The sequence below is a fragment of the Oryzias latipes genome, chromosome 2 (genome assembly GCF_053564925.1).
Source record: "Oryzias latipes strain Hd-rR chromosome 2, Olatipes_Hd-rR_3.1".
Lineage (NCBI taxonomy): Eukaryota > Metazoa > Chordata > Actinopteri > Beloniformes > Adrianichthyidae > Oryzias > Oryzias latipes.
In genome coordinates this window covers 2,038,250-2,060,719 of record NC_136238.1, presented here as the reverse complement: position 1 = coordinate 2,060,719, position 22,470 = coordinate 2,038,250, and the positions used below count along the sequence as shown (strand labels likewise).

The window sequence follows — 22,470 nt, the reverse complement described above, 5'->3', positions numbered from 1 at the left end:
CCACGTGCACACTCCTACAGGCCTCACCACGTGCACACTCCTACAGGCCTCACCACGTGCACACTCCTACAGGCCTCACCACGTGCACACTTCTACAGGCCTCACCACGTGCACACTCCTACAGGCCTCACCACATGCACACTCCTACAGGCCTCACCACGTGCACACTCCTACAGGCCTCACCACGTGCACACTCCTACAGGCCTCACCACGTGCACACTCCTACAGGCCTCACCACATGCACACTCCTACAGGCCTCACCACGTGCACACTCCTACAGGCCTCACCACGTGCACACTCCTACAGGCCTCACCACGTGCACACTCCTACAGGCCTCACCACGTGCACACTCCTGTAGGCCTCACCACGTGCACACTCCTACAGGCCTCACCACGTGCACACTCCTACAGGCCTCACCACGTGCACACTCCTACAGGCCTCACCACGTGCACACTCCTACAGGCCTCACCACGTGCACACTCCTACAGGCCTCACCACGTGCACACTCCTACAGGCCTCACCACGTGCACACTCCTGTAGGCCTCACCACGTGCACACTCCTACAGGCCACACCACGTGCACACTCCTACAGGCCTCACCACGTGCACACTCCTACAGGCCTCACCACGTGCACACTCCTACAGGCCTCACCACGTGCACACTCCTACAGGCCTTACCACGTGCACACTCCTGTAGGCCTCACCACGTGCACACTCCTACAGGCCTCACCACGTGCACACTCCTGTAGGCCTCACCACGTGCACACTCCTTTAGGCCTCACCACATGCACACTCCTACAGGCCTCACCACGTGCACACTCCTGTAGGCCTCACCACGTGCACACTCCTTTAGGCCTCACCACATGCACACTCCTGTAGGCCTCACCACATGCACACTCCTACAGGCCTCACCACATGCACACTCCTACAGGCCTCACCACGTGCACACTCCTGTAGGCCTCACCACGTGCACACTCCTTTAGGCCTCACCACATGCACACTCCTACAGGCCTCACCACGTGCACACTCCTGTAGGCCTCACCACATGCACACTCCTACAGGCCTCACCACGTGCACACTCCTACAGGCCTCACCACGTGCACACTCCTACAGGCCTCACCACGTGCACAATCCTGTAGGCCTCACCACGTGCACACTCCTACAGGCCTCACCACGTGCACACTCCTACAGGCCTCACCACGTGCACACTCCTACAGGCCTCACCACGTGCACAATCCTGTAGGCCTCACCACGTGCACACTCCTACAGGCCTCACCACGTGCACACTCCTACAGGCCTCACCACGTGCACACTCCTACAGGCCTCACCACGTGCACACTCCTACAGGCCTCACCACGTGCACACTCCTGTAGGCCTCACCACGTGCACACTCCTACAGGCCACACCACGTGCACACTCCTACAGGCCTCACCACGTGCACACTCCTACAGGCCTCACCACGTGCACACTCCTACAGGCCTCACCACGTGCACACTCCTACAGGCCTTACCACGTGCACACTCCTGTAGGCCTCACCACGTGCACACTCCTACAGGCCTCACCACGTGCACACTCCTGTAGGCCTCACCACGTGCACACTCCTTTAGGCCTCACCACATGCACACTCCTACAGGCCTCACCACGTGCACACTCCTTTAGGCCTCACCACATGCACACTCCTACAGGCCTCACCACGTGCACACTCCTACAGGCCTCACCACGTGCACACTCCTACAGGCCTCACCACGTGCACACTCCTGTAGGCCTCACCACGTGCACACTCCTACAGGCCACACCACGTGCACACTCCTACAGGCCTCACCACGTGCACACTCCTACAGGCCTCACCACGTGCACACTCCTACAGGCCTCACCACGTGCACACTCCTACAGGCCTTACCACGTGCACACTCCTGTAGGCCTCACCACGTGCACACTCCTACAGGCCTCACCACGTGCACACTCCTGTAGGCCTCACCACGTGCACACTCCTTTAGGCCTCACCACATGCACACTCCTACAGGCCTCACCACATGCACACTCCTGTAGGCCTCACCACATGCACACTCCTACAGGCCTCACCACGTGCACACTCCTACAGGCCTCACCACGTGCACACTCCTTTAGGCCTCACCACATGCACACTCCTACAGGCCTCACCACGTGCACACTCCTTTAGGCCTCACCACATGCACACTCCTGTAGGCCTCACCACATGCACACTCCTGTAGGCCTCACCACATGCACACTCCTACAGGCCTCACCACGTGCACACTCCTACAGGCCTCACCACGTGCACACTCCTACAGGCCTCACCACGTGCACACTCCTACAGGCCTTACCACGTGCACACTCCTGTAGGCCTCACCACGTGCACACTCCTACAGGCCTCACCACGTGCACACTCCTGTAGGCCTCACCACGTGCACACTCCTTTAGGCCTCACCACATGCACACTCCTACAGGCCTCACCACGTGCACACTCCTTTAGGCCTCACCACATGCACACTCCTACAGGCCTCACCACGTGCACACTCCTACAGGCCTCACCACGTGCACACTCCTACAGGCCTCACCACGTGCACAATCCTGTAGGCCTCACCACGTGCACACTCCTACAGGCCTCACCACGTGCACACTCCTACAGGCCTCACCACGTGCACACTCCTACAGGCCTCACCACGTGCACACTCCTTTAGGCCTCACCACATGCACACTCCTGTAGGCCTCACCACGTCCACACTCCTACAGGCCTCACCACGTGCACACTCCTACAGGCCTCACCACGTGCACACTCCTACAGGCCTCACCACGTGCACAATCCTGTAGGCCTCACCACGTGCACACTCCTACAGGCCACACCACGTGCACACTCCTACAGGCCTCACCACGTGCACACTCCTACAGGCCTCACCACGTGCACACTCCTACAGGCCTTACCACGTGCACACTCCTGTAGGCCTCACCACGTGCACACTCCTACAGGCCTCACCACGTGCACACTCCTGTAGGCCTCACCACGTGCACACTCCTTTAGGCCTCACCACATGCACACTCCTACAGGCCTCACCACGTGCACACTCCTGTAGGCCTCACCACATGCACACTCCTACAGGCCTCACCACATGCACACTCCTACAGGCCTCACCACGTGCACACTCCTGTAGGCTTCACCACGTGCACACTCCTTTAGGCCTCACCACATGCACACTCCTACAGGCCTCACCACGTGCACACTCCTTTAGGCCTCACCACATGCACACTCCTACAGGCCTCACCACGTGCACACTCCTACAGGCCTCACCACGTGCACACTCCTACAGGCCTCACCACATGCACACTCCTACAGGCCTCACCACGTGCACACTCCTGTAGGCTTCACCACGTGCACACTCCTTTAGGCCTCACCACATGCACACTCCTACAGGCCTCACCACGTGCACACTCCTTTAGGCCTCACCACATGCACACTCCTGTAGGCCTCACCACATGCACACTCCTACAGGCCTCACCACGTGCACACTCCTACAGGCCTCACCACGTGCACACTCCTACAGGCCTCACCACGTGCACAATCCTGTAGGCCTCACCACGTGCACACTCCTACAGGCCTCACCACGTGCACACTCCTACAGGCCTCACCACGTGCACACTCCTACAGGCCTCACCACGTGCACAATCCTGTAGGCCTCACCACGTGCACACTCCTACAGGCCTCACCACGTGCACACTCCTACAGGCCTCACCACGTGCACACTCCTACAGGCCTCACCACGTGCACACTCCTACAGGCCTCACCACGTGCACACTCCTGTAGGCCTCACCACGTGCACACTTCTACAGGCCTCACCACGTGCACACTCCTACAGGCCTCACCACATGCACACTCCTACAGGCCTCACCACGTGCACACTCCTACAGGCCTCACCACGTGCACACTCCTACAGGCCTCACCACATGCACACTCCTACAGGCCTCACCACGTGCACACTCCTACAGGCCTCACCACGTGCACACTCCTACAGGCCTCACCACGTGCACACTCCTACAGGCCTCACCACGTGCACACTCCTACAGGCCTCACCACGTGCACACTCCTACAGGCCTCACCACGTGCACACTCCTACAGGCCTCACCACGTGCACACTCCTGTAGGCCTCACCACGTGCACACTCCTACAGGCCACACCACGTGCACACTCCTACAGGCCTCACCACGTGCACACTCCTACAGGCCTCACCACGTGCACACTCCTACAGGCCTCACCACGTGCACACTCCTACAGGCCTTACCACGTGCACACTCCTGTAGGCCTCACCACGTGCACACTCCTACAGGCCTCACCACGTGCACACTCCTGTAGGCCTCACCACGTGCACACTCCTTTAGGCCTCACCACATGCACACTCCTACAGGCCTCACCACGTGCACACTCCTGTAGGCCTCACCACGTGCACACTCCTTTAGGCCTCACCACATGCACACTCCTGTAGGCCTCACCACATGCACACTCCTACAGGCCTCACCACATGCACACTCCTACAGGCCTCACCACGTGCACACTCCTGTAGGCCTCACCACGTGCACACTCCTTTAGGCCTCACCACATGCACACTCCTACAGGCCTCACCACGTGCACACTCCTTTAGGCCTCACCACATGCACACTCCTGTAGGCCTCACCACATGCACACTCCTACAGGCCTCACCACGTGCACACTCCTACAGGCCTCACCACGTGCACACTCCTACAGGCCTCACCACGTGCACAATCCTGTAGGCCTCACCACGTGCACACTCCTACAGGCCTCACCACGTGCACACTCCTACAGGCCTCACCACGTGCACACTCCTACAGGCCTCACCACGTGCACAATCCTGTAGGCCTCACCACGTGCACACTCCTACAGGCCTCACCACGTGCACACTCCTACAGGCCTCACCACGTGCACACTCCTACAGGCCTCACCACGTGCACACTCCTACAGGCCTCACCACGTGCACACTCCTGTAGGCCTCACCACGTGCACACTCCTACAGGCCACACCACGTGCACACTCCTACAGGCCTCACCACGTGCACACTCCTACAGGCCTCACCACGTGCACACTCCTACAGGCCTCACCACGTGCACACTCCTACAGGCCTTACCACGTGCACACTCCTGTAGGCCTCACCACGTGCACACTCCTACAGGCCTCACCACGTGCACACTCCTGTAGGCCTCACCACGTGCACACTCCTTTAGGCCTCACCACATGCACACTCCTACAGGCCTCACCACGTGCACACTCCTTTAGGCCTCACCACATGCACACTCCTACAGGCCTCACCACGTGCACACTCCTACAGGCCTCACCACGTGCACACTCCTACAGGCCTCACCACGTGCACACTCCTGTAGGCCTCACCACGTGCACACTCCTACAGGCCACACCACGTGCACACTCCTACAGGCCTCACCACGTGCACACTCCTACAGGCCTCACCACGTGCACACTCCTACAGGCCTCACCACGTGCACACTCCTACAGGCCTTACCACGTGCACACTCCTGTAGGCCTCACCACGTGCACACTCCTACAGGCCTCACCACGTGCACACTCCTGTAGGCCTCACCACGTGCACACTCCTTTAGGCCTCACCACATGCACACTCCTACAGGCCTCACCACGTGCACACTCCTGTAGGCCTCACCACATGCACACTCCTACAGGCCTCACCACATGCACACTCCTACAGGCCTCACCACGTGCACACTCCTACAGGCCTCACCACATGCACACTCCTGTAGGCCTCACCACATGCACACTCCTTTAGGCCTCACCACGTGCACACTCCTACAGGCCTCACCACGTGCACACTCCTTTAGGCCTCACCACATGCACACTCCTACAGGCCTCACCACGTGCACACTCCTTTAGGCCTCACCACATGCACACTCCTGTAGGCCTCACCACATGCACACTCCTGTAGGCCTCACCACATGCACACTCCTACAGGCCTCACCACGTGCACACTCCTACAGGCCTCACCACGTGCACACTCCTACAGGCCTCACCACGTGCACACTCCTACAGGCCTTACCACGTGCACACTCCTGTAGGCCTCACCACGTGCACACTCCTACAGGCCTCACCACGTGCACACTCCTGTAGGCCTCACCACGTGCACACTCCTTTAGGCCTCACCACATGCACACTCCTACAGGCCTCACCACGTGCACACTCCTTTAGGCCTCACCACATGCACACTCCTACAGGCCTCACCACGTGCACACTCCTACAGGCCTCACCACGTGCACACTCCTACAGGCCTCACCACGTGCACAATCCTGTAGGCCTCACCACGTGCACACTCCTACAGGCCTCACCACGTGCACACTCCTACAGGCCTCACCACGTGCACACTCCTACAGGCCTCACCACGTGCACACTCCTTTAGGCCTCACCACATGCACACTCCTGTAGGCCTCACCACGTCCACACTCCTACAGGCCTCACCACGTGCACACTCCTACAGGCCTCACCACGTGCACACTCCTACAGGCCTCACCACGTGCACAATCCTGTAGGCCTCACCACGTGCACACTCCTACAGGCCACACCACGTGCACACTCCTACAGGCCTCACCACGTGCACACTCCTACAGGCCTCACCACGTGCACACTCCTACAGGCCTTACCACGTGCACACTCCTGTAGGCCTCACCACGTGCACACTCCTACAGGCCTCACCACGTGCACACTCCTGTAGGCCTCACCACGTGCACACTCCTTTAGGCCTCACCACATGCACACTCCTACAGGCCTCACCACGTGCACACTCCTGTAGGCCTCACCACGTGCACACTCCTTTAGGCCTCACCACATGCACACTCCTGTAGGCCTCACCACATGCACACTCCTACAGGCCTCACCACATGCACACTCCTACAGGCCTCACCACGTGCACACTCCTGTAGGCTTCACCACGTGCACACTCCTTTAGGCCTCACCACATGCACACTCCTACAGGCCTCACCACGTGCACACTCCTTTAGGCCTCACCACATGCACACTCCTACAGGCCTCACCACGTGCACACTCCTACAGGCCTCACCACGTGCACACTCCTACAGGCCTCACCACATGCACACTCCTACAGGCCTCACCACGTGCACACTCCTGTAGGCTTCACCACGTGCACACTCCTTTAGGCCTCACCACATGCACACTCCTACAGGCCTCACCACGTGCACACTCCTTTAGGCCTCACCACATGCACACTCCTGTAGGCCTCACCACATGCACACTCCTACAGGCCTCACCACGTGCACACTCCTACAGGCCTCACCACGTGCACACTCCTACAGGCCTCACCACGTGCACAATCCTGTAGGCCTCACCACGTGCACACTCCTACAGGCCTCACCACGTGCACACTCCTACAGGCCTCACCACGTGCACACTCCTACAGGCCTCACCACGTGCACAATCCTGTAGGCCTCACCACGTGCACACTCCTACAGGCCTCACCACGTGCACACTCCTACAGGCCTCACCACGTGCACACTCCTACAGGCCTCACCACGTGCACACTCCTACAGGCCTCACCACGTGCACACTCCTGTAGGCCTCACCACGTGCACACTTCTACAGGCCTCACCACGTGCACACTCCTACAGGCCTCACCACATGCACACTCCTACAGGCCTCACCACGTGCACACTCCTACAGGCCTCACCACGTGCACACTCCTACAGGCCTCACCACATGCACACTCCTACAGGCCTCACCACGTGCACACTCCTGTAGGCCTCACCACGTGCACACTCCTACAGGCCTCACCACGTGCACACTCCTGTAGGCCTCACCACGTGCACACTTCTACAGGCCTCACCACGTGCACACTCCTACAGGCCTCACCACATGCACACTCCTACAGGCCTCACCACGTGCACACTCCTACAGGCCTCACCACGTGCACACTCCTACAGGCCTCACCACGTGCACACTCCTACAGGCCTCACCACGTGCACACTCTGTCACCAGCTCTGTACGTCTTGGTGGCTTCATTCTTGCGGTTCTGCTGATGTGATCATGTGACTCAGAGGAAGACGTTTGCCTCGTCTTCATCAGTTCTGTTCAATTTTTTTTATAGCCTAAATTCACAACAACAGTCGTCTGGATGGGCTTCGTGTCGGTAAATGAAAAAGTTAAACCTAAAATCAAAAGGATCATGAATACATAGAATTCAACAGAATAAAACTAAACTTTAACTAAACTGACTAAACTTAACTGGCATCCCTGACCTTAAACCCCCTTTCTAAGGAAAAACTCCTAAAAAAAAACGGATTCCGGAAAAAACGAAGAAACCTCAGGGGTGAAGGAGGGATCCTCCCCCAGTACGGACAGGCGATTTACCAGAACTCTTAGAGAAGAATTAACTTATCTAAATCTACAACTACATATATAAAAGTCCAGCAGACGAGCTTCATCCAGCCGTGGTTGTGGGGACAGTCAAAGGCGCGAGTCGAGCCGGAGACAGGAACCACAGCCAGGTGTAGGAGCAGGAGCAGAGACGAGGTACACGGCCAGGAACTGGAGCACGGATGAACCAACTGGAGTCTGGAAGCACTCCCACTCCCCAGGAGGGGAAAGAGGGACAATACATGAATCGCACTGCACCAAACAGAGGCATGGAGAACTAAATGATAAATTATGATCAAGAATAGAGGAGAGGAAGGGTAGAAGTAAAAAAGGAAAGAGGACAGAACCCCAGTGTACCATAGTTACCCCAGCTTCAACTTCTAGCACCCTTTTAAAAGAAATAGTTATTATTAAGTTTAATTTAAACAAATTAACATTAAGTTAAATAATCTCTGAATACTAACTAGTCTGACAATAATCCTGTCCACAGAGGAATGTTTTCAGTCTAGCTTTGAATGTAGAAACTGAGTTGGCCTCTCTTCCATGAGCTGGGAGTTTATTCCATAAGACAGGGGCTTGGTGGCTAAACGCTCTACCTCCAACCGTACTTTTACTGATTCTAGGAACCACAAGCAGTCCTGCATTTAGTGAGTGAAGTGTTCTGATTGGATGGTAAGGGACTATGAGGTCCTTAATATAGGACGGGGCCATTCCATGTAAGGCCTTATAGGTTAACAGGAGGATCTTGAACTTGATTCTAGAATCAACTGGGAGCCAATGAAGTGAAACTAACACAGGAGTGATGTGATCTCTTCTGCTAGTACTGCTAACAATCTAGCTGCTGCGTTCTGAACAAGCTGGAGACTTCTTAAGGAACTCTTAGGACACGCTGCTAACAAGGAGTTACAGTAATCCAGTCTAGACGTAACAAATGCATGGATGAGTTTTTCAGCATCACTCTTAGAAAGTATATTTCTGATCTTAGCAATATTCCGCAGGTGAAAAAAGGCAGTTCTACACGCCTGAGATATGTGAGCCTTAAATGATAAATCCTGGTCAAATAAAACCCCAAGGTTTCTAACTGTGGAATTGGAGGCTATACTTATGCCATCCAGGGAGACTATCTGAGCAGACAGAGCATCTCTCAGGTTTTTATAGTATAATGACCTCAGTTTTTTCTGGGTTCAAGAGGAGGTAATTAATTGTATTAACGAACTGATACCTATCGGACAGATAGGATCTAAACCACTGGAGAGCAGATCCTCTGATCCCTATGTCCTGCTCTAATCTATGGAGTAAAATACCGTGGTCGATAGTGTCAAAGGCAGCACTGAGGTCCAACAGGACCAGAATAGAAAGTAGTCCCTTTTCTGAGGCCAATAACAAGTCATTAGAGACTCTAACTAGTGCAGTTTTCGTACTGTGGTGAGGTCTAAACCCCGACTGAAAGTCTTCAAAGTGGCTGTTGTCCTGTAGGTGGCGCTAAAGCTGCTTAACTACAACTCTTTCTAGGATTTTAGAAATAAAGGGCAGGTTTGATATCAGTCTATAGTTGGCCAAGATGCTAGGATCCAAACTGGGCTTTTTCAGAAGAGGTTTAACAACTGCATATTTAAAAGACTGTGGCACGTAACCCGTTTCCAGAGAGGCATTTATCATCTTCATCTGTTCCTCTGCAAACTCTGCTCTGCCTCCACGGCGTCTGTGTGGTCAAACCTTTCTCAGGTGTGATCATGTGACCCACTTCTGAGACCGCAGACTCAGAATTGTGGGGGAGATTCTGTGAAACATCTCAGGGGGGGAGGGGGGTAGTTTCAGACACCTTTGTCACTTTTCCCCCAAACAACAGGAAGTTGGTTTCAGAGCATCTGAGATTCAAACACTCATCTGCTTTGGTTCATGCTGCCTTCACTGTCCTGTCTGTAAATCAGAATGTTGCCTTCATAGCCCCCCTCCTTTCTCTCGGCGCACAGACATGCAGTCATTCATGCTGCAGGTGGGGGAGCATCTGTCTCCTCATAGAGATCAGGAGGTTGGACAATTCAAACCAGAATGTTGTTTACCGGAACATCAAGATAACCCCCCCACCCCACCAACACCCCCCTACAGCAGCCGTCTGGTCATGGGAGGTGTCCTTAGCCAAGGTGCAGGGGTCGTCAGAAGATTCACTTGTGTTGTTTCCATGACGATAGGCTCCAAAATGGAGATTGCGGGACTGCTGTGACTCCGCCCCCACAGTTCTGTTGTTGGAGGTGATGGAGAAAATTCTTAGCAAACCAGAACTTTAGATAAAAACTACAAAGATGGAGGAGAAGCTCTCTGACTTTATTTACATTTATTTAGATCCAAAGATGAAAGAAAACAAACATTTGATGCAAAAACAACAAACAAGGACAACAAAAACGTTGTCATAAGCTGCAGGCTCCTCCTCCTCGGTTTTCTTCCAACGGTCCGGTCCTCCTCTGATCACCAACCGTCTGTCCTGAATCAGACCTCCAGGTCCGTTACCTGTCCAGTTGAGACAGGTGTGTCCAGGTGAGACAGGTGTGTCCAGGTATGTCCAGATGAGGCAGGTGTGTCCAGATGAGGCAGGTGTGTCCAGATGAGACAGGTGTGTCCAAATGAGGCAGGTGTGTCCAGATGAGGCAGGTGTGTCCAGGTGAGACAGTTGTATCCAGGTGTGTCCAGATGAGGCAGGTGTGTCCAGGTGAGACAGGTATGTCCAGGTGAGACAGGTGTGTCCAGGTGAGACAGGTGTGCCCAGGTGTTTCCAGATGAGGCAGGCGTGTCCAGGTGAGGCAGGTGTGTCCAGGTGAGACAGGTGTGTCCAAATGAGGCAGGTGTGTCGAGATGAGGCAGGTGTGTCCAGGTGAGACAGGTGTGTCCAGGTGTGTCCAGGTGAGACAGGTGTGTCCAGGTGAGGCAGGTGTGTCCAGATGAGGCAGGTGTGTCCAGATGAGGCAGGTGTGTCTAAATGAGGCAGGTGTGTCCAGATGAGGCAGGTGTGTCCAGGTGAGACAGGTGTGTCCAGGTGAGACAGGTGTGTCCAGGTGAGGCAGGTGTGTCCAGGTGAGACAGGTGAGTCCAGGTGCGGCCAGGTGTGGCAGGTGTGTCCAGGTGAGACAGGTGAGTCCAGGTGTGTCCATGTGTGGCAGGTGTGTCCAGGTGAGCCAGGTGTGTCCAGGTGAGGCAGCAGAGAGTCACAAAGGATGCTGGACTTTGTGGTAGATAGCCAGGTCTGCAGGCGGCGGCAGGTTGACCTCTTCATACTGCAAAACAGCAGAGAACCTCACAGAAACAGAACCTTCAGAACCTCCCTGATCTACCACACTGCTGGTTCTCCAGAGTCTCTGCAGAACTCCAGAACCGGATCTATGCAACAGAACACGCCAACCCATGTGGGGGCGGTCTCCCGCCCAAAGACACTTCAACACAAGGACAGGAACAGAACCTGCAACCTTCTAATGGTGGACCTGGAGAACCCTGTTGGAGAGACCAACTCTGACTGGACCATGAGAGATCTGGACCTTCATGGAGCTGCTGTTCTTCAGAAGGAGGAACATCGGAGAGCTTTGTTTGCTCTAGAACCAGACGTTCTCTCCTCAGTGGAACATTGCTGCTCCATGAAGGATGGAGATGAGGTTCTGTCTGAGGACTTTTGGGTCAGAGGATCAGAGTCAGGTTCTTACATAAGTCTCCTGGGTTTGGTGATGTTCTGGAACGTCAGTCCTGCTGCTGCTCCTCCTCTTCCTCAGATGAAGAAACATCAGACCTGCTGACACAGCAGAAATAGAGGAGAACAAACGAGGAACTATGAAGGAACCATCATGAACATGAAGGTCCATCAATGATCTGGTTCCTCTACTGATCTGAACCAGAACCATCAGAACTCCAAGATCAGCAGCAAACCCACCAATGAGGATGAGAAGCAGGAGTCCATTCAGACCCAGAGAGGAGATCACCACCTCCTTCCTCTGCAGCAGCTCGGGTCCACGGTTCTCACCGGTTCTGTTCTGGTTGGAGCTGGTTGAGTCTGTGGACGGCGTCTGACTGTCAGGAACATCTGGAGGAACCAGGAAGGATGAAGATGAGTAGATGATCCAGAACAGAACTAAAGACGGTTCAACTCTCATTCTCAGCAGAACTTTAGATGTTCCCAGATGTTTGTTTCAGAGGAACCTCCTGCAGATCTGTCTGTTCTGCTGTTGGTTCCAGACTGGTGTCAATGTTCTCAGACACACAAAGATCCTGCAACTAGAACCTTCCCTGACAGTAGTTGAAGGAACCAACCATGACCTGTCTTCATCCAAAAACCGCCGTAGAGGAAACCAGAGACTCTTTCAACCGTCTTCTCCTTTACTGAGAACCTCCTGGAGGGTCGGTTCCTCGTTTGTGATGTCATTTCCTGAAACCATCTGCTAAAACCTAGAGACTCTGTGGCTACATGTGTGGTGCGTTCAAGAACGTGCTACATCCACTGACCGTATCAGAAAACTGGACTGAGAGACTGCCCCCCCCCCCCCCCCCCCCATAGAAAATGTCTTACCTCTGGCTCCAGCCACATGAAGACAACTCAGTTTCCATGTTATGGGCATCGCCATGTTGGAGCCAGACAAGCTTGGTGAACACTGATTGGTCCAAGATGGTCTGAGGCAACGTTTCTTTTCTTTTTTTTTCCTTCTAACTTGTCCAACAGCTGATCAAACAGATGAGAGCTGAAAGCCTTTTGTGTTGAAAATACTTTACTTTAACAACAGCGGTTATGAATCTTATGATACACCAGAGGTATATTTAAATAAACCCCTTTTGGAATTTCAGCTAAACTTTATTCATGTTAATTATTTTTGTAAATATTTTTTGTTGGACGGAAAATAAAGGAGGAAAGAAGAGAGAGGGATGACAGATAAGGGGGGGGGGTAGAGGGGTGATGATAGTAGTGAGGGTAAGATCCTGAAGCGACAGAAAGCAACAAGTTGCTGCAGCTTTATAATCACAACTGACAGGTTAAGATGAATGAAACCTCTAAAATGGGCGGGGCCTGTCCACACACACTCAAACGTTACAAACACACCTGTTGGCTCCAAAAGTGTTCACACACAAACACAGGTCTACATGGACACACTACAACTAACATTCACATACGCACACTGCATTCAGACTAACACATGTGAAACACTTCACTCAGTCACACAAACTGTTGTGCAAAGGTGAGATAACACCTGTGCTGGAGTGAGAGTTTATGGTTTTCTGGGGGGGATGTAAAAAGAGTGAGAGAACCCAGCCCCCCCCCCCACACACACACACACCAAGGCCCCCACCGCAACAGCATCAGCAGCCAGGACCCCCCAACACCTGCACAGTACAGCAGATAGAGAAAGACCCCCTGCCAGGCAACCATGTCTGCCACCCCGGGCAGGGGCCCCCAACGCCAGAGAGCAGGGGGGCGCAGGAGGTAGAGAGTGCAATCCCCAGCCCGACCCGTAGAGCAGCCTCCCCACCGTGCCCAAGGGGCCCAACGAGGGGCCCACCCCAGGGGGCACCCCAAGCCCCAGACAGGCGGCCCACCACCACCCAGGAGTTCTGAGCATCCCTCCACCCCAGCCACAGGCACGAGTCAGGGCCCCCTAGGGAAGACACGCCCCCACGCTCCAGGCAGCCCCCCCAGGCCACGGTTAGTCCAGGAGAGAGTAAGGCAGGGGGCGGCTCACCCGGCCAGGAGGAGGACGCCAAAGAGGAGTGAGGGTCCCCCAGGGTGTTATAAATATGGCCCAACCAGGCTCCCCCGCAGTTGGAAAATATGAAGAAGGCCGGCGCCCAGGGGCCAGGACCAGAACCCCCACCACCGGGACACAGAGACCCCCCGGCTCAGATTTGATATGATCCCTGTCTCCCGTTCTTGCCAGAGAGCTCAAGGATCCCTTGCCCTGTGAGGAGAGAGGGCTGCCGGGCCCAGGAAGCCAGCACCCCAGGGACAGGGCCGCCGTGAAAGAGGGCCCCAGTTCCCTCCACCAGGGAGGGGGCGGGGAACAGAAGATCAGAAGTCCCTCTTCCTTGTTTGAAGCATGTGTGTTTGTGAGCATGTGTGTTGGAGTGTGTATTTTGTGATGTACAGGGGGTGTGAAATAAAGGGTGTGGTTAAAAATGGCGGGGAGGGCACTGAGAGGACATCTTCTGCTTCCTGGCAGTGATGTCCAAGTCCCCCCCCTACCAAGGAGTGATGGGCAGCCAATCCGGCGCAGGAGGACACCCAGCCGGAGGCGGGCCCCCACGCCAGCCCCCAAAGCGCAGGCAAAAAGACCGCCACCCCAAGCCAGGCCAGACCTACCCCATCGCCCAACCACACCCCCCCACACCTGAGGCCAGAAGACCATGCGGCACCCCCGCCCACCACACTCAGGCACCGGAGCTGCCCCCCCCACCCAACGGAGTTTCCACCGCCTTCGCCGGGCACCAGGAGAACCTGACCCCCACCCCGACCCATGGCAGAAGGGCAAGGAGCAGCGACGACCAGCCCCCCCCCCACCCCACGCCCCCCCACACCCAAGCCCAGAGGACCATGCCACGCCCCAGTCCGCCCCACCCAGGCACCGGACCCGACCCCCCCGACCAACAGAGCCCCAACCGCCCCCGCCAGGCACCGGAGGCCCCGACCCCCACCCCGAACCACGGCAGAAGGGCAAGGAGCAGCGACAACCAGGCCCCCCACCCCCTAACTCACGGAGTTAGCCATGGGAGACCAGAGAGACTGAATTCTTTCAAAGTTACTTGAACCTTGGGCTGACATTTTTTCCAAGCTGATATGATCAAGCAGCAGATTTCTGTGTTCACTTATGTTTATATTTTTCTTGTTTTTCCAATTTATTAAAATAGTTTTTTTGGCAATACAAAGAGTTATGAAAATGATAGAGCCTAATCCTCCTTCTACATCGATGGCACTCATGTCACCAAGCACACAAAGTGACGGTGAAGCTGTGATTGAAACCTTAAGCCAGACTGATAAATCGGCACATACCTGCTGCCAGAGAGCCTGGACAGGCGTGCAGAACCATAGTGCGTGCATGTAATTGTCGGGTAGATTACTGTCACAGTGCTGACAAATGTCTGAGTTACTGAGACCCATCTTGAACATCCTCTGTCCAGTGTAGTAAATTTTGTGAAGAGTTTTGAAATGGATTAGCTGCAGATTTGGACTTTTTGTCAGTTTAAAGGTGTTTAGACAAAGTTCTGACCAGAAGCTTTCATCTGTGCTGATGCTTAAATCTGCATCCCATTTTTTTGTTGGAAGGGCAATATTATTATCAAAATTACATAAAAGTTTGTATATTTTGGAGAGAGTTTTATTCATTGAGAAATTAATCAGAGTGGTAACTACATCTGGTAGCTTTAAATCGTTGTCTCTGTATTTAAACTTTTTAGTAATAATTGATTTAAGTTGCTGATATTCCAAGAAGTTATTTATTCCATGTTTGTCTTTTAGTTCATGGGGAGTTATGAATCTTCTATCAATAATTACGTGCTCTAGTTGTTTTACGCCCCCTGCTGGCCAAGCTGGGAAGTGAGGCACCGTTTCTATGGCAACTACTGTCACCAATCAAGAGTGAGCTTGTTGGAAGGCCACACCCCTTCCACGGATAGCAGCTCGGGAGAATCTGTCAGTCAAACATTGAGGTGGGGCCAGCGGGCACCACATGCTGTTATTGAGGCGTCTGATTGGTCCGTTTATGACTTGAATATCACGAACTACAGACAAAATATCCAGAATATTTTGAAAAAGGTATCCGATCCATAACGGTTCTTCTGACCAATAGAAGGACTGAGTTTATCTTTTTATAGAAGTTTATAGGATTTTAACTTCTTTGGACCACTTCCTGTTTGGAACGTGAGGGGGAGGAGTCACTCAGTCCAGTTCTCTGATACGGTCAATGACTGTTTGGTGATTTAGCAGCCAAAACGTGAACGGATTGATTTTCCAGTTCACGCCTGATGAAGACGACGATAAAGACAATGATGAAGACTATGATAAAGACGATGATGAATACTTATGACCTGAAGTCTAAATAACCTGTTTTTACCAGTTTGAAGGAGTTCAGTGACATCACTTCCTATTAGCTTCATTCTAAAGGTCTGACTCAGAAACCACAACTAAATAAACAGATCTGAGGGCAGATGATGACACAGGGTACCTGAGTATACACACACACAAAAATACCCCCCCACCAACACAACACACGCATTACCACACATTACCACATAGAACCTGCAAAGAAGAACCTTTGGCAGATATTCCTGGACTGTGGGCGGTCTGTCGTTGCGTCAGATCGACTCCATTGAGTGTTTTAAATCTTAGGTCAAGACGTTTTTATTCAGGAAAGCTTTTACTTGATTTTAGTCCTAGTTTTACTGTGTTTTGTTTTATTATTATTGTATTTTATTACTTTTTTGTGTTTTGCTATGATTTTATGCTCTTTGTAAAGCGCTTTGTGATTCTTTCGGGGAAAAGTGCTATAGAAATAAAGACATTCTATTCTATATTGTGGGAGGAGCTAAAGCCAAAGCAAAGCCACAGACTCATGTGAGAACATGCAGATGCAGAACAAGCCCAGACCCCATTCAACAGCTGTCCTTCTATTGGTCAGGAGAACCGTTCTGGATCTGGTACCTTTTTTAATATCTTCTTGATATTTTTTTCTGTAGTTCAAGTTATTTGAGTTCTAAACTGACCAATCAGACGCCTCAGTAAAAGTAGGCGGCCCTGTGTTAAACGTCCAAAAAGCTTTTGACAGATTTTCCTGAGCCCATTTTTAGTGGTAGGGGGTGTGGCCATTGACCATGCTGACTCCTGATTGGGAGGAGCCGTTGCCATAGAAACGTAGACTCAGACCGACTCGGACCAATGGCTGCTTACCGACACGTCTGGCTCTAACATGGTGGCGTCGCAGAAAAATGGCGACTGGGTAGACTTCATTTGGTCTGCCCCAGAACCATTTTCTATGTGGGGGGGGGGGGGGGTCATGCTACAGTCCAGTTCTCTGATACAATCAATGGTCCCAAGGACCCTGACAGTAGCTCAGGGGTCACTAAGTGGCTGTAAGGAGTTGATCTTTTCTGTAAAATGACATTTGAAGCAGGACAGTAACAGGATGTTCAGACGATGCTGATGAATAGATTCACATTTATTGTCTCGTCAATAGATTGACCTTTAAAAATGTGTCAAACTCTGAAGAAAGAGAGGATGTTGAAGTGTGACAGGAAAACAAACCGTCATTCATTTAGAGGTTCTTTTGGGTCCAGGGAGGTTCTGGTGTTGACCGCCTCTCCTTCACCGAGCTGCAGGTTTGCTGCTTGAGCATAAAAAACGCCGTTCTGGACGCCGCTTTGTGGTGATGCTTTGTAATAGCTCACCGGTCCAAAAATGTATTCGTGAGCTTGACGCCCCAGCCGTGTGTGGGAGGAGCTACCACACAAAGTGTTCAGCCTGATTGGTACGTGGGGGGGGGGGGGGGGTCTGTCTGTCATTGTGATGCATGGAAGACATGGAGGACGTGTAGAGCGCTGACGGCTGTGGACGGTGAGGAAGGTTTACAACCAATACAGATCATTTCAGAACTGGAGAACATTTATGCTCCATGTTTCAAATCATTCACACAGAAAACACTAAAACGTAGTTTCTGACTAAACTTTCATGTCTAGAGACCAAATCTACAGAAAAGAGAGTTTGGACATAGTTTTGAAATAACAAATCAGTCTAGTTCAGTGTTTTTCAACCTTTATTGAGCCACGGCACACTTTAACCCTGACAAAAATCCCGCGGCACACCAGCATCCAAAAAAAAAAAAAAGAAACAGAAATTCATGGTCTGCATTGATCGACAGCACCCCCCCCCCCCCCCCCCCGGCAATCTCACGTGGATTTTTGTGATAATTGTGCCAGAAAAAGCAAGAAGTTGCGGCTGTTTTTTTCTAAGAGATGAACCACCAGCTAAAGACGAGCTTTAGCTGGTATTTTTGTTAGAGCGAGCGACTTTATCAGCAGAATTAAGAACAAGGAAGTGAAGACTTTAACCACTTCTGATTGGTCAGACTGATGACATGTGAGTAAGCCTTCAAGAATGATTGGCGGAGACAGTTAAAGGGGCGGGACTTTTCCTTACACACTTATAGCTGCAGCTAAATCGCGGTACCGTGATTCTTATCAAAATGTCTTTAATAGAATTAAATAAAGACAAAGAAAAAGTAATTTTATGATCTTTTATATTCCTAACTACTCAGTGTTTTATCAGGGCCTGTTTGGATGAACACAGAGCTGAAATCCTGGAGATGGAAAATGTTTTTAGATCAGTGAATGATTAATGAGGGTAATTTCCCACGGCACACTAGTTGAAAAACACTGGTCTAGTTTACCCCTAAAATGCCTTTTCCCATGTTCCCCTCCTACTGATGATGATCAGGATGGTGGTTGTCTTTGGTCCCCATGGCAACAGTGAGTCACACCCTGAAGGTCTGGACTCTCTCACTCAGTCTGTTAAATCTATTGTCACAAACTTAGGAGTGAAGATGGTTTTAATTTGGACAAGCAGATCAGTTCGGTGGTGAGATCCAGCTTCTTTCTAAGGCAGCTGACTAAAGTTAAATGGTTTTTATCAAGAAAGTTCTTTGAGACAGTAATCCACGCCTTTGTTACTACTAGATTACTGTAACTCTCTTTACTTTGGTGTCTCTCACTCATCCTTGCTCTCCAGCTGTTGCAGAACGCTGCTGCACGCTTGTTAACTGGAGCGTGGAAGAGAGAGCATATTACACCAGTTCTGACTGTCTGTCCATTCTAGAGTTGGTTTTAGAATTCTTTTATTTGTTTAAATGGTTAAAAGTCTTTCAATGGTCTGGCTCCGCCCACCCATTCCCCTTCCCGCTCACTTAGATCAGCTGACCATCTGCTCCTGGATGAAGGACGCAGTATAAACTCAGAGGGATGGGGCATTTGCTGCTGCTGCCCCAGCTGGTGGAATGAACTCCCTATGCAGGTTAGGCAGGTTAACCCGTTCACTGAATGATATGAAATCCAAGTTAAAAACTCACCTTTTCTCCCTGGCTGTTAACTCAGTGTGAGTTGATGTTTTTAATGTTTTTATTGATTATATGCTGTTTGCTTTACATTGTTGTTTTGTTGCTATCCTGTGTTGGTCAGCTTCTGCTGTTTTAAAAGTGCTTTATAAATAAAGTTGACGTGACTAATGTCCACATTGACCCTAACTAACCCTAATTCAAATTAAACTGAAATTATTTTTTAGTGTTGTTCTATTGAAGCCTCTATCTGTGTTGTTTTAATTTACAACAATCCTAAATAATTATCCATGTTCTGTCCCACAACATGAACCTAACCATGTTAGCTTAACATTTGCTCTGTCAAATCTTGCAGTTGCTATAGCAACCCCTAGCTGCCCCCTGCTGCTTCCCCCACTGACCGTGCACAGATGCTGCATGCAGGGCGTGCACGTGATCCGGAAATTCCCGTAGGATGACAGTCACACAAACACTCTGATTGGCTCATTTTCTCATTTCTAAAAGTCAGGCTGCAGAGAGGGGCGTGCACGTTTCACGTGAACAGCTCTAACAGCTTCTAGTACAGTCTGCAGGATTTGGGGGATGAAAAAGTGTAGAATCTGCACCTCTCACCTACCCCCCCCTTACTTCCCTTTACGTGTTGTAGAGGTGTTCTCTATGACCTTTGACCCAGAGCATGAACGTAGAAAACATGCATGAACATTTTCCCTTTATGGTCTACCATAAAGGTAGGATCTGGATTCCTAAGATAATAGAACAGTTTCCTTCACATAAACCTGTCAGAGGTCTGACACTGATTATCGAGTAAATCAGGATTTTCTCTCAGGATTAGGCTGCAGGTTTGAAACTAATCACTGTATTCTTTCTTCACTGGGGGGGGGCAGGACAAGTAACTGTATCCTTATCCTTCCTTCAAATACTGGTCCTCAGAACCGTCCATCAGCGGTTCTCAGTCCAGGTATTAACCGTTCTGTCGTCTAAATGTCCCTAAAGATCAACACCATTTAGTCTCTGAGCGTTCCTCTCCATCTCTAACAGCATTTATGGGATCATCAGTAATCTGATTACATTCAGTGAGGTAGTAACTAACACCAATGAGACTTTAGTGAAGCTCCATGAGGATCAGGTCTGCAGGAAGACGTTCTTACCTGATTCTAGTAGGAAAGAGTCCACAAAGACGAGGTTCCCATTGTTCTTCTCTGCACAGAAGTAAGACCTGCAGTCGTCTACATTGACGTTCTTGATCTCCAGACGGGTTTCCACCATGAAATATTTGGATTTAAAGTCCAGAGAGTAGTATTCAGGTGTTTTAGGATGATAAAGTCGTCCTATTCCTGCTCTGATCTGACCGTAGATCTCTACAAACCAGTAGATGTCTCTGTTCCTGATGGAGCAGTTTAAGGAGACGTCTGTACCCAACTCTGCTCTGACCTTCGTCACATTCATTCCTTCAGCTCTGACCATCATCATCATCACCACCATCATCATCCTCAGCTCCATTATCCGGTTATCTCCGCTGTCAGCGTCAGATGAAGCTCGTCTTCCTGTTCCTCTGACTGATGACTGTTCAGTTGCTGTCAAACCACAGACCAACAGAGGAAGGAAACGAAACTTTCAGCTTGGAGACGATTTTCTGACTTCAGCTGATTCTCATCCTGTGAGGAAGAGGCAGAGCAGCTGTGATGAAGACCTGGGCACATGTGTGAAGGTGAGGAAGAGCCCACTCTTCCTCCTGCTCTTCATCTTCAGTCAGATGATGGTTGCGACTCAGTGGCTCCACCTTGTGTCTGAAAGCTGTCATTGCAGCAAAAATAAACCACACCTGGTAAAGAAGAACAACACACCCACACCGAACCCAACCAGAACCAGCAGAACCACAGTCAGAACCTTAGTTCTGAGAGGTTCTGAGTCCATTTCAAAATGAAGGCTGAGGCGTTTGGGAAGTGGAACTACTTGTCACATGACAAAGCCCCGCCCCTAAACAGATGGCGAGCTCAGAGCACATTTGCAGGTTGTCAGATGTCAGTACTGGTTTGATAGAACAGGTAGAACCGGAGGAAAGCTGGCTCCGCCCCCTCTCCAGGTGTGCTGCATACCAGACAGATCCAGGCTAATATTCAAGCTCCTAGTCCAGAAACGGACCAGTCCGACAGGTGAGAAGAGGAGGATCCAGGTGAACAGCCTCAGCAGGAAGATGGACGCCTTCAGACAGACGTCCTGTCTGAGCAGATCAGAGGCCGTCCTGCATGTCCTGCTGCTTCAGTGCAGCTGGTTCTTCTCCTCCGTTCTTCCTCCTTTCTTTCTGCTGCTTTCAGGTGAGGAAGACGTTCTCACGCCAGAAACACGTTTCTGGTTCAAGTTATTTGTGAAAACTGGATTCAGGAACTTTGTTCAGCTAGAAAAATGGTCATAAAGTCTTTTGATGATTCAGCAGATTGTGGCTTCTTTCACTTGAACTCAGTTTCATGAACCTTCAGACTTTAATCCTTCACACCTCTAGTAAATGATTCTCTAGTCTGCAGACATGACGGTCATGGTTCTAGCTGTTCTGTAACATGGTTCCTCTTCTCTCAATGTTACAGAGTCACTGAGATCAAACAGCTTTGCTCGTCATAGTCGTCTCTGTTTGCTGCAGGTTAGAGTTGGATTCCAGCTGAAAGAGTCCACTTAGTTTCAGGTCACAGTGAAGAGGAGCGGCACAGATTAAAAAAACTATCATGCGAAAATGCATTTAAGAATAATTATAACAATAATAAAGGCACTTCTTCTATGGTAGTGTCTTAATTTGTCCAGAACAATCACTGCCTACACGTCATCTGACCAGTGCACAGCCAATCACATAACATGACGTCAGCACTAGTCCCAGGACCCTGAAGGACCCCGAACGGAAGTTTAAGGCCGAACAGTTATGGTACCTACACCGGTGGACCGAGCGAATTGTGTCTCTGAGCAGAGCAGCTGCATTACTAACTGTGTGTTTGAGAGGAGGGGAGGATGCTTT

General features: G+C 51.7%; 1 protein-coding gene across 4 annotated transcripts; it reads right to left on the bottom strand.

The window, feature by feature from the left end:
* Positions 1 to 10,713: 10,713 nt before the first annotated feature.
* Positions 10,714 to 21,113, bottom strand: LOC110014300 (uncharacterized). 4 transcript variants are annotated; one of them, XM_023949288.2, is made up of 4 exons: positions 20,618 to 21,113; positions 12,323 to 12,472; positions 12,099 to 12,184; positions 11,506 to 11,678 (listed from the first exon to the last, which is right to left on the bottom strand). In XM_023949288.2, the coding sequence occupies exons 1-4, from the start codon at positions 20,967 to 20,969 to the stop codon at positions 11,610 to 11,612; spliced, it is 657 nt and encodes a 218-aa protein (XP_023805056.1). In that variant the 5' UTR covers positions 20,970 to 21,113; the 3' UTR covers positions 11,506 to 11,609. The 4 variants fall into 4 exon arrangements, with proteins under 4 accessions (XP_078786417.1, XP_078786416.1, XP_023805056.1 ...); XM_023949293.2 differs by having other exon boundaries at positions 12,099 to 12,181; XM_078930291.1 differs by lacking the exon at positions 20,618 to 21,113 and having other exon boundaries at positions 10,714 to 11,678; positions 12,323 to 12,446.
* Positions 21,114 to 22,470: the final 1,357 nt, after the last annotated feature.